Raw genomic sequence first — 13250 nt, forward strand, 5'->3', positions numbered from 1 at the left:
TTGACCAAGAAAAAGCCTGAAGTGAAGTTCCTTTGAACAGTCCAAGAGGGGAAACTGAGACAGGCTGCCTGTAGCATGATCCTAGGCCATGAGGGGGTGCACGGGATGCAGCTGAGCCAGACCATTATACAGATAGGCCTGAAAAAATTCCTTCCTCCTGGCAGGGCAGGCAAAACCCCAGCCACGGTTCATGCTGCACAAGGCATTTCTTACCTTCTGGAAAGCGGCAGATACTTCCCTTGTTTGCGATCAGATGTGGGACCAGCTTAACTTTTAACAGAGCTCCACCCAGGTGTTTGAAACCAGCCACCTGGATTCCTCATCTGCCCAGTGCTCATATAGAACAGAGCGAAAAAATGAAAAAGTAACGCAATGTTTCTGTAATGAACGGAGACTGGCAATGCCCCACAAAGGGACAGTTCAAGAAGCTTAGGCAAGGTGCAGCCTGCAGGCCAGATGCAGCTCAGAGAATTCTGCAGCGCAGCCCATAGTAGCCTTCTGTTTCATTTTAGGGTGCCAACGTCAGCTCTCCATCTTGACCCAGGAAGCTTGTAGTCTCCTCCAGCTGCACATAAGGATGGCTACAAGAAGGCCTTAGCCACTTAGCTGGAGCTCCATGCAGCACTCAGCTGGACAGAATTTAGTAGCTTCAGAGCTCAGAGAAAGTCTTTCTAGCCACCTGTTATCCCTCATGTTCTTCTGTATCTATGTTGATGTTGACTCTGCCCTGCTTCACTGGCTACAAGGGCTGTTCACTCTGGCCATTGCCTGATGTTAGCACCGCTTAGTAATGGTTTTTGTTGTTTCCTCCCACAGAACATTGACATTACCAACTTCAGCAGCAGCTGGAGCGATGGGCTGGCCTTCTGCGCTCTCCTCCACACCTACCTGCCTGCACACATTCCGTACCAGGAGCTCAATGGCCAGGATAAAGTAAGTCTTGCTAGCTCTGCTCTTGATCATGCTTCGCGTTGATTCTCAATCGGCAGCAGGAGGATTCCCGGGGAAGGCCTTTCGTTGTGGTGATGTGGTGCAGACCTGGTATAAAAGTTATAGTGTTCAGACAGATACAATGACTAGGTGGGGGAAACAAAAACAAAAGGGAAAGAAAATAAATTAATTAAAACCCTAAAAAACAAATAAATAAGAAAAAAACAGAAGGAGGAGAACAGTAGTGGCAAGGAGAGGGAGCTCCAACAGGTTAAGTCTTGCCTAAGGTCTGGCTGCCAGGTGGCTAAGTCCAGTGGGTGTTGCAAGCCCACATGAAGAAGAAAAGCGCCCCCTTGAAAGGTTACCACAAACACCTCCCATTGCTCCTACTAACCTAAGAGTGTGGATCTGTGGAGGTGCCTCCCTTCCAGTTACTGGTAAAGAACCCAGGCACCTCAGAGGACAAAGTGTTTTGGTAATTCAGCTGCATATTTTGGTCCTCCAAGATGTCAATGGAGTTCCAGCCTTAATGTGAAATAATCAGTTGGAAAGAGAATGTTTATTGTCAAGCTGGGAATTTTGGACATTGCTTTCCAGTTAGCGATCTGTTCTTCTGCTCTACCCCTGTGCCTCCTCCCCTCCAGTGACACAGGTTGTGAGCATTACCATACTGACTCAGTGCAGCGAAGAGATCACTCAGTGGAGCAGTTGGGAAAACAGCATGTCAAAAAGAAAAAGCATTTCAACTAGGATTGCCAGGCATCTGGTTTTCAACCAGGAAAGCCTAGGTTTACCAATACCAATTACATTGTCTACACTAGGGTTTTAACAAATTAGCTAACACCAGTGAAGACAAAGCCCCAGTGTGCCCGGTGTCAGGACTTAGCCCAGAGAGCTTTGAAAAGAGCTAACCAGAACCAGTTGATATCAGCTCTTTGTTTTTTAAAGGCTTTACCTGCCCTTTGGACAGTCCTTATTTGAGAAAACCCTTTGCTGGGAGAGTATGTCATGAGGTGGAAGAACACTGAAATGGCTAGATATGCAGATTAGCTTTATTACCTGTGTGGGAGGAGTAGAGGAGACTCCTGGAGGAAGACTGCTCAGGCTCCTTTCATTATGAAAGAAGAAATGCCCAGAGGCACAAAAGTGTAGGAGCAAAGTCAAATTAACAGGGAATTGGCTATTAGCAAATCTAACAGAAACTGGAGAGGGTCCATTACTCCTTTGAAAGGACTGAAGCAGATACAAGCTACAAAGGGTGTTCTGTGGCAAATCCCAAGAGCATTGTTATATATCTAGGACTTGGTTATGTGCTATGGATGTGTAAGATTCTAGCTTTGTCAGAGAAACCAAGCTATAAGTCTCCTAAGCCATAGCATGGGTAGGTCCTAGATGTGCTCTCATTATAGATATGTCAGCTGCATTGTTCCATTTGCCACAGAGAGCATGCTCATTAACTGTAACAAGTAGCAGAAGGTGCTAAGGGTTTTCTTTACGGTGACTGGTGTAATGGGGCAAAAAGTACATTACCCAAGACAGGGACCAAGCCCAGGTGCTCCCTGCTTGAAGCACCTAGTACCATTCCACTGGAGAATAGTTCTTATCAGCGTATACCCTAGGAGATAAAGCTACAGGCTTCAGAGGCTGAAGATTGAGGCATGCCATCCGGGGTTAGGAGCTAGTACTACATGCTGCCATGTGGGAAACCTGGGGTCGAGATTTCCCCTTAGGCCAGTGATGGTTGGCTGCACACTTTACATGGGAGGAGAGGAAGAATAAGTTAGTACAACAACAGCAGCACCTCTTTTGGGAGGTGGGAGGTGCTGCGGGGTCTGCTAATAGTTTTTGTCATCATCTCCTCAGATGGGAAAATGACAGCTGAGCATGTTGTAGAGAGAGGTGATAAAAACCGCAAGCACCTTGCTCAGTTGACCTAATGTTGGCTGACATTTCAGAAGAGGAGAGTTTTTGGTTGATCAGACAGTGGATTAGAGACCACGGTTTTCCCCTTCCTCCCTCCCACCCCACATACACTTTCCAGGCTTTAGATGACAATGAAACCACAGGGAATGACTCAGTCTTATCAGAATCTACCCAAAATCTTGCACTTTCCTGCTTGGGTTTGAACTTTCCATCAAGCAAAAACAGAGAGAGTGGGAGAACAGGGCCAAGACTCCTGCCTTAGGAAAGGATGAATCAGATACTGCGGGGACAGCCCCAGGAACAAAAGCTTTCCTGTGGTCTCTTCAAGCAAATCACGTGTAATCCGTTTGAACAGTGTCTGAAACATGGTACGTACTGCAGTCAAATAGGATCGTAATCTGAGAGCCCAGACACTACAGGGATGGACACTTTTTAGAAATCCATGTAATAATTATTAATCACAGTGCTTTAAAGGTGGACCTGTGCCACAAAGTCCAGCTCTGGATTATAGGCTTTCTGACATTTGGGATATTTGGATGCAAGGTTTGGTTTGATAGATAATAAGGCTAGGGCTCAGCTGAGAATTTGGGAACTAGATCTGAATTTCCCCCCAAATGTTCATGTACCTGGGATTTTTTAGGCCCATTTCTAATAATGTTGTTCAGGTCACTGATTACAGCCTCCCACCTGCCTTTTCTACAGAGATAAATAAGAACTATTTTCATGAAGATGGATCTTCCCTCTCTTGATCTCTCTCTCTCTGAGCCGGTGTTTAGCAACACTCATGGTGCTTTGAGATATTTCTCACTGAGGCAAACAACAAGGTGGTTATTCCCAATTTAAAAGTTTTCTATAAATTGCCCACCACCACACAGTCCCAGTGGAATTGCCTATCTAGGTACTGATGCCTCCTGGGACAACTCAGCAAAGCCTTGAATTGAGTCACCATTTCCTTGTCTGTTAGCTGGTTCTGACTCTCTCACTTTTCAGCCTTTATTGCTACAGCATATTTATCCATCTGAAATCACAATCTTCTCCTTGAGGCACCATAATCAATTTCACAAGAACAAGTTCCATTGTTACAAACAGTGGATTGTTGCTTCAACAACAGTAGATGAACTCTTCAGAGACAGAGAGACTGTTGGCATGAGGACATTCCTAATTACAAAGAAAGGGCGAAAAGATCAGTTACAAGCAGAATTCCCTCAAAACAGAAAATTCTCCCTGATTTTTCAGTTCATGTCAGCTCTTTACGGAAACCCCACTCGAACAACCAGGGCAAACTTTGAGAAACCATACCTTGCTGCAGAGGAGTTTGTTGGACTGTAGATTCCTTAAGTTTTGGAGACTGGTTACTTAGTATGAATGGCTCTTCTCATCTTGAGCCTTGACACAGCTTGTCTGTTGGAAGATCTTAAGTCTGATATTTGCTCATTTTTCAAAGACTTCTTTTCCTTTGGACCAATTCAACACCACAACCCCATGGCAGGATTCAGGAGTAGAGAACTTGCTTTGGTGCTAAGCTTAATGGTGGTGTCTCATGCCTTATTTTCACAGAAAAGAAATCTGCTTTTGGCTTTTCAAGCTGCCGAAAGTGTGGGCATCAAACCCAGTCTGGTGAGTACCTGGGTTCTGGGCAGGGTGTGTGGATGAGGAGGGGAAGGGGGTTTGAATGCATAGATCTAAATCCTCCCTTACAATGCAGCCCATTTATTCTCATTAAAAACATTCAAGAAGTGTTAAAGGAAAAGTGCAGCCTAGTGCCTAGGCCACTAGTCTGAAAGTTCTTAACATGAGAAGCACTTCCCAGCCGGCATAACTGCTGATATGAAGTTGTTAATTACAGTCAGCTATTCCTGCTGTGACCCCGCCGCTATGTGTGGGAAAGCCCCATGTCTGTCTGTCAATCCGTGTTTCAACCAGCTGCATTACTGGTTTAACAACCAGAAGGAAAATGCTAAAATCCCTGTTTTAAAATGTCTTGGGTAGAGCCAAGAGCGTGACAGCAAACATGGAACAAGGAGATTACTATGCAGAGGTTAAATCTTTAGGGGGTTCTTGAGCTAAATAAGGAACCGGAAACATGTGTCTGCACACAGGAGCAGAAATTTGAAGTACAATAACCATACATAGAGAATTAATCCTTCAGTGCAGATTGAAGAGATCCTTATGGGGTATAAGATTCATCTGGCTGTCTAATCAGCTTGTGCCTTGGCACTACTTGGAGCATTTACTATATCAGTCTCACAAATACATTAGGTCAATGCATAGCCTTGATTGACTGTTATGCAGTTTAAGACTCTAATTGAATTAATTCTGGAACTGAACGAGAGCCTTAGCATTAGACTTGTCTACCCTAAGGATCCCAGTGCTGATAGCACTGGGGGAGCTGACCCAGTAAAACAGTGGGATATTTTAGCAAAATTTCCCTACTGTAGCCTGTACAAAAGGGGCTTTTGCTTAGCAGCTCTCTGCTGTGAGAGAGGAAGCAAGCAGGTCGGTTGCATACGTATTTTTTTAAAGGTGACAACTCTCCTTCAAGTCCTACCCAGGGGAGGGAAATTTCCCCAGTGTTATTTTGGTCTGTTGAAGTCCCTGTAGACAGCCATGTTGTCTGCTAGTGAGGTGAGACCTGATGCTGCATACACAGTGCTACTGATTTCACTAGGACCACCGGCAGAAATAAAATATCCCCATATGTGCAGGACTGGGTCCTTCATCTGTAATGAAGATGCATTAGAGTTCCTCAGAGCACCTTGAGGCATCTGGACATGAGCTGTAACTTGTTTATTTCAGCAAGTTACAGTGCCTTTGACTTATTTTCCTTTTCAGACTGCACCCCTTTACATTGCTGTTCACCCTTCCCCATCCCCCACGTTAATGGAAAGGCTCCTAAGATGTTGCCTGAATACCAACTTCTCACGACGGAAAGGGCGAGAACCACATTACACAATTGTCTCATTTCAAGTGTCCGGTGTGCCCAGCTGTGTGGTCCTCAGAATGGCTCTGCTGTGTGTCAGTGTGAAACGCACAAGCTGGCAGGATATTGAGCGCTCTCCTCTGAGATGTAAATTTTATATTGAAGAATAGCATCCCTCACCTCCCCCCCCCCAGGAACCAAATTCAAACAGAGCTGCCTGAGACAAGCCCCTTTTTAGTATTCTTTATTTAGGCAAGTAAAGGTTTGCCGATTTTCAGGTTCTTAAATCTGGTTTCATTCTGATTAGAAACGGAAACCACAAATTTTGAAATTCTCTTTGAAAGGGAAAGCCCTCAGGTCCCGTGATTCTAGGGCAGCCTGGCTGGCTGGTTGGCTGTCCTGGGGCCATAATACTGGAAGCCCTGTGGTTCCCAAATGCAAGGCAGTCTGCCAGGCTGGGTGCCTGGAGCCATGGACACTGGAAATCTAGGCTGCCAAGGAGCTAGGTGGGTGAGCTCACAGAAAACTGCATGGGTTCTGGAGGAACTAGGTCAAAATTGAAACATTTCAATTATGACAAATTGGTAAATTTCAGCAAAAAACTCTTTTGTCAGAATTTTTCCAACCAGCTCTATTAATTAGGCTTGGCTGGTGTTTGCTCCCATAAAACTTTGCCAGCATATAAACATCCAATAGATGGCCTGTTATTTCTGGGAATAGCCTGCGCTCTCTATTGTGGCTAAGACAAGACCCATCATATTCTATTAAGATCTAATGTGAAGACTTTGGCATCCGCTCTGGGCAGCTAAGAAGGTTGGAGATCAGAAAGCCACTTTCTCCAGAAATTCACAGAAACCTTAAATCCCAAGGCAGTGAAGCTAAGAAGATATTAATACTACTTAGCCTTTATCTAGTGCTTTATATTTTCAGAGCAGTGGACAAACATTAATTGAGGAGGCTTAATTAAAGAGAGGCCCAAGTACTTGTCTCAGTTATATGGGTGCAACTGTCTGGAAGCCACTGGGATTGCTCGAGCACAACAGCGCTGAGAATGAGTAAGATCTCACACACCGACTAAGGCCTTGTTCACACTAGAAAAGGGTTTGCCAGTGTGGCTGTCTTACCGAGCCCGCCTAGTGGAGATACAGCTATGCCGGCAAGAGCTCTTTGGCTATTATAGCTTATACTAGTCCCCTGAACAAAATAAGCTCTCCTGGCAAAAGGACTGTTTCAATCAGGTAGCTCCCCACAATGCTGTTTTTTTGAATGGGTATGAGAACTTGCTACTCTCCCAGGCATCTTGCACCGAAAGAGATGGTTACAAATCAGGCTACAGACATCAGCTCTGAAACATGCGAGCATGATTATGGCAAATTTGCTTTGAGAGGTGAAGATCCAGTTCAGGGATTCTTTCTGTTTTCTTACCCTAACAATGCATAAAAGGCTTTTATTACAAGAGGCTTTACTCTGAACGGGGACCTAGGGAGATAAGAAGTAACCTAGTGAAGACACAATATGTGGTGACTGTAAAATCTGAAAATACTTGGAGGTATACGTAACTTGTAGGAGCGGGTGCTTAGCTCTCCAGCAGTCAATGGCCTTGCTCCCTTGACACAGATCAGCAAGACTCTGTCATTGCCTAACTTGCTTGTACAGAAAGAGAAATACTTATTCTGTTAGGTTCATTATAATATCATTGGTTTCTTATCTGCTCTAAAGTATCCCAGGCACTCTGGTGAGGTGAGGGAGGGAGCACTGTATAAATTATCTTCATTACAAGAGTCTTCTTAGGGATCTTTAGTCTTCCTCTTACCCTGAATTCTAGTGGCTGTACATTGTATTTTGTATTCAGCTGCTTGTACTTTGTGTTGGCAGCTTGTAATTTCTTTATTCAGGGGACTCCATGCCTCACAAGCTGAGAGACACATTTAGTTTGCTGCAATAGGTCTCTTTTCCAATCAGCCCATGTTGTTCCTTGGAGATCAGTGCCATGGCAAGATTTTTTTGTTTTGCATGTATCTCTGCAATGGGGTGTGGCCCACACAACAGACCGTCGCTGAAAAGGAAAACGCATGTTTCAGGACCCCAAACCCAGTGTTACCCTTAAACTCTTTCCCCCTTGCTAACCCTCTCTGTGTCCTGTGCAGGAACTCAGTGAGATGATGTACACAGACCGGCCAGACTGGCAGAGCGTGATGCAGTACGTGGCCCAGATTTACAAGTACTTTGAGACCTGAGCCCAGAGCAGAAGGTGGGCAGAAGTGAGGAAGAGACTGAAGAATGCCACGGAAGCACTTGATCACTTTAAAAATCACCTCTTTTCTATTCCATGAGCCAACCGAGGCTCCTAGGTTGCAAGGAAAGCTCTTCCACAATTCTGATCACATCTCAGTAACCTCGGACTGCAACCAAATAAAAATCCATTGTCTACCTTTACAAACCAAATACAGTAGTAAGTTTATTTCAATATGGAAACTACAAAGGGTTTTCTGCCATTGTGGGATATTTCTGAAGATGATGCCCTTGTGCTTGATAATGATTGCCTTTCAAATCAGACTCTGCCAGCTGGAGACTTGCCACAGAACGAAGTGAATGCAACATGTACTTTGTAAATCAGTGCCTCAAGTAATGCTGGCACTCAAGGGATGCTGGCAGAGTATTGTTAATGAGCCAGTTGACAACAGTGCTCCTCTAACACACAAGTGAGTCCCTCTCTCCCCTCCTTTCCCCATATGTTTTATATATACGCATCAAGACAGATACACACACACACACAAGTGCGTGTAGAGCCTCACGCTTCTGGAGATTGACTTATTCTGGCACACGAAGACAAACAGACACACTAGGTTGCCTGACTTAGGTCAGTCTGCAGGGTCTGCAACAGGATCTTTTTCTGACTCAGAGGCCATCACATGTGCTATCACCAGTCAGCCATAGAGGTACAAAAGGGAACCAGTAGGTGCGGTGACTCCGTTCCTGGTCGAACAAAGGTCACTGCTTTGATTTGTGAGAAAAATCACCCCATTGCTTCAGTGATCAACCTTGTAGGGAGCCAGAACCCTGATACATGCCAGCTGACTGCGCCGGTTATTACAGTTATTTCTGTAGTGCTGCAAATGCAACTAGTTAGTTTTATTACACAAGGCACAAATAACCAGGCAGTGACTTGTTAAACCTGAGTAACCTGTGATCTCTCCGAGCTACACGTTTGCGGCAGGTTTGGGTAGAGTAAACTCATTACTCCAGGTTGTTCCTGAGTAATCTGCAAGAATGTGTAAATACTTGTTACTTACTACCCAGAAGGCCTTGTTAGCTGTGTCCTGGGCAGTGAAGTGAAGTGCATAGGTTATTACTGTATGTTTAGACTTGAGGTTACTGTGTCAAAGAACACACAAGAGATTAATACCAATAGTAACATGCAACTGTATTCCGTAAGTTACAGCGAATATAGCTGGCAACTCTTCATTCTGTCACTGAAGCCAGAGCTAAGCCTATGGGATCCCAGCGATCCTGCTGATATCTCCTGGCATAAGGCAGTGTTTAATTTGTCACTGTACATGCCTCTTTGTATTTGGCCCCATAAACTTGAATCTTCAGAGCTAGTGAGAAGCAGTAAGAACCCCTTGGAACAAAGGAAGTCAAAGGCAGGCCGGGTAAGCCATTTGCTCTCAGATGGTCTCTCAGAATGTGCTCTTTGTGTGTGATCTACCCACATTGTGCTGATAAAAGAAAATGGTTGTTTACTTACAATGTTTAACCTTGTGGCCCAGTCCTGATGCCTCATGAATATTAATCACCTGCAGCTAGGGGTCATTCTCCTCCCTACCTAAGGGAACAGAGTGTGCTCCCTGTTCTAACTCACTGCTCTAGTGAGGCAGAAACAGGTGTTTTCAATGGAGAAGCTGGGTGTTTTCAGCTTTCTGATGCTTTGCAAGTGCCCTGCACTCACTTGCTGTTGTCTCCCATCAAGGTGCTTTGGTTGCTTGATACAATGCTAGAGTCCACAAGCAGCACATTTCAAACCTTGGGTTTCTCATTTTAAAAAACTTAAGTTCTTCCCTAGTGATAAATGTTAATCCCCAGCCTTGGATTTACATTTAGAATTTGGATCTTGTTGGTTTTTCCTAAATATCTCTAATTTAAGCCCTTCTTTCCATGAGCTTTGTCCGTAAATGGATGTGGTTCTGGTGCTACTACAGTGCCCAAGGCAGCTTTCCAAGAGCTGGGAGGAGAGAAGGGAAGGGTCAGGCTGCTGTCATGTAGACCCTGCACCCAAGGGGAAGTCAGACCACTTGGCCATGAATTCACCTAAAGGGTAGTGCTCAGACGGCACAGCTCAGTCCCATGCAAAATCTATAGGAAGCATCCAGGTATGTGAGGTGCTCCTGTTCCTGGAATAGGCTAGTTTAAAAGTCTGATCCTTTGCAGAACTCACTCCCTGCATGTACTGAGGGTGAGAGGTTGGTATGTTCAGGAGGTCTTAAGTGCTGGTCACCCACCACACTTGCTATCACCTTTTGAAATCAAATAACTACTGGGAGGCACGTAACAGACTCAGCAGCCCAGTAGGTGCAACCTACCTGGTACATTCAGCAACACAGCAAGTGCATTTATCTGGATCTGAAGCAAGGACAGAACTTAAGCAGTTGGACTAATCCTGAGGGAGAGGAGGGGCTGATTATGTTATGCCTGGACTGTATTGGCAAGGAGGCCTAAAACATCCCAGTTTTAAGATTGTTCCAAGATGGGGGTCTATTTCTGTCATTTCCTGTAATTCTTACGATTGTTGTCATGGGACTGGATGTCTGTTTTGTTGCCAGCTGTCTCAGCAGAAGGAGACTAAGCCAGCAACAGTTGAATCTAGGTCCTGATAGAGGCTGCAAGCTTTGGAACAGTGTCAAAAAGGGAGACTTTAATCTCTTAAATGTATTTGTTGTTGCTCAATTTGTTTCTCCTTAATGATGTAGTCAGGATTGGGGGAGGGGTGTGTGGGGGAGAGGAATGGCCCTGGCCAATGAGCAAACTGAACAGAGGAGGTGACAAGTCCAGTTTATAACTATCTTTCATGAAAGGCATGAGGAATGAAAGTCTCCAAGAGACTTGTGAGAGTCCTTATAACAGGAACAAGAAGTGGACAAACTTAACTCAAGCTCCTGACACTTCGTGGGTGTGCTCATGTAGCTTTCCAGGCTGTGGGTGCTGCCCAGAGTCCCAGTTGGACTGAGCATCATTGCAGGGTATTCCCAAACTGAAGTTGTTTTCCTTTTAATTTAAATGTCTAGGTTAAATTCCTTTTCAAGTGTGTTGCATAGTTGAATTTGGTGGCCTTAGAGTACATGGAATGTACTGATTTAGCCATTTTAAAAGCTTCGATTTGGGTCTCCAGTTATGCTTTCATAAGAGGGTGCAGAAGTGTAACTCTGAAGTTGGTTGGTAAGAAATATTCACTTGTGAAGGGCTCCATACTGTGGTATTCCACTCCTGTATGGATGCAGCAGGTTCCTCTTATTCCCTCGCTCTGCCCTCCCCGAAGCATAGTTCATATTCTCTCAGGGGGGTGTAACCCAAGCCCCCTGAAGTCAACAGAAGGGCTTCTCTTGGCTTCAGTGGGTTTTGAATGAGGTTCGTGAAGAAGTGAGAACAATGGCAGCACAGTTTTCATTCCCAGACTCCAGACAGCACATTAGAGCCAGAAATCCTCTTTCCAAAAAGGTAGTTTTAACCCACACTGGCCAGAAGTGCCCGTGCTGCCTGTGAGAAACTGCACAGACAGGTGATAAACACATCTATTGTGGAGTGATGACAGCAGCACTTGCCCTGAGACTTATTCGAGCATTTATTCTAATCCATAGCCGCAAAATTGATTCTAACATTCCAAATCCTTCAACAGCTTCAGATGGTTGCTGTGGGTTTGGTTTTGTTTTTTCCAAGCAACTTGCCAGGGAAATGTTTTCTCAGGCTCCTTGTGGCTTTGGAATTCCCTCTCCCCAAAAATACCAGAGCTCCATGCCCAGGACAAGGTAGGATTCTGGCCTGGGCCAGCGCCTGGCCTTCTATAGATGAAGGCATCACTCTTCTAAAATATTGTTGAGCCCTGAAGGCTAGCAATTGTAGTCTTTTGCCACTGGAGAGGGGAGATTCCTAGCTTCTCACTAGGACCTAGGGCTCCCTTCCAGGCATGAGAAGTCCCAAAAAATCCATCTCTGAAGTCCTGACATTTCTAGGTCTAGAAAGCTCTTTTAGGTCATTTGAGCAGTTTTTACATGTGATAGCTTTAAGTTTTCTATCTCCCTGAGCTTTGCACAGCTTCAATCCTGGGCTTCTATTTTCAAAGTTACTAGTGATTTGAGGTGCCTCCATTTTTGCGTGTCTAAGATGAGACACTTGGAACTGGCCTGATTTTCAGGAAGTGCTGAGCATCTACCCTCTGAAAACGAGCCCTTTCTAAGGTGTCTTGAAGTGGGGACCCAGAAATTGGGGCTCCTAAGACTCCTAGTTGCTTTTGAACATTTAGGCCTTGCTAACTCAGGCTCCTGGCTTTAAGAAATAGCCCAGTCGCATTTTGGAGAAGCCTCTAACACATGCTTAGAATAGTCCTATACAGAATGCCTGGTGGTGTGGGTTTGGATAAAGGTTTTTATCAGCAGGAGTTAGTCATGCTCTGCATAACTCCCATGTGGCTTTACCTCTTCAGAGGAAAGTACCATTCCCAACTTGCGCTGATGAAACCTTTATACCACACTGTATGCTCCCCAGATATATGATGCTCACTCTTTTGCACTTGTGCACATCTGCATGTGCCTAGTTAGTTTTAGCAGGTCCCTAGACATGTAAGTCAATCCTAACTGCTGACTTTGGCTTAGCTCTTGACGAAGGTGGGGAAGAGGACAGTTGAGCTGCAGTTCCAGGAGCCTTGGCTGAAGGGATCGCATTGTGTAGCTGTTGCACAATGGCTACTAGGAAAGAGAGGAAACAAAGTGGCTGGAAAGTATAGGATCTGACTCACAAAGTCACTGATCCCACATAGAAAGCACGAAGTATTTCATGTCATGGGAGGGGAAGGCAGAGATGAGCCATGGGGTGGAAGAGGGGGTTGGGAAGCCAGCCCAGGGCCTGGGCCTCTGGGAAGGAGAGGATTTATAGTGAAGTTGATGTGCTGTTTCAGAAGACATGCACAAGCTGAGTGAATGTACAGGATGTGTGAAAGAGAAAGGGCAGAAGTGTTTGGGTCTGTGTGAGATAGTAGAGGCCTCAGAAGTCTTGATGTCTGGAATTTCTTTCAGCTGTCAGCGTGTGGTCTGTCCTTTTAGTTATCACTACCATCATGCTATCCTGCTCTGTTCAGCTGCCTTTCGTAAGCAGAGAAAAAGAAGCCAGTTCTGCCGTGGCCCCCTTCGAGTTTCTTTGAATGTCACCGGCTTTGCCAGATTTCTGCTCTGAACTCCCAAAGCCGGTGACATTCAAAGAAACTCGAAGG

At 45.1% G+C, this 13250-nt stretch overlaps 1 protein-coding gene across 6 annotated transcripts in view; it reads left to right on the forward strand.

Annotated features, from left to right (window-relative positions):
• Window positions 1-12804, forward strand: part of SPECC1 (sperm antigen with calponin homology and coiled-coil domains 1) — a 171952-nt gene extending 159148 nt beyond the window's left edge. For 3 of the 6 annotated variants that reach the window (XM_073315156.1, XM_073315158.1, XM_073315157.1), the window contains exons 13-16: window positions 817-933; window positions 4411-4470; window positions 5686-5920; window positions 7921-7992. In XM_073315156.1, coding sequence (XP_073171257.1) covers window positions 817-933; window positions 4411-4470; window positions 5686-5920; window positions 7921-7922 — 414 coding nt within the window. In that variant the 3' untranslated portion in view covers window positions 7923-7992. Of the gene's footprint in view, window positions 1-816; window positions 934-4410; window positions 4471-5685; window positions 5921-7920 lie in introns of all 6 variants that reach the window. The other 3 variants (XM_073315161.1, XM_073315160.1, XM_073315159.1) reach the window with 2 other exon arrangements.
• The last annotated feature ends 446 nt before the right edge of the window (window positions 12805-13250 follow it).

Source organism: Lepidochelys kempii, chromosome 17 (assembly GCF_965140265.1).
Source record: "Lepidochelys kempii isolate rLepKem1 chromosome 17, rLepKem1.hap2, whole genome shotgun sequence".
NCBI lineage: Eukaryota > Metazoa > Chordata > Testudines > Cheloniidae > Lepidochelys > Lepidochelys kempii.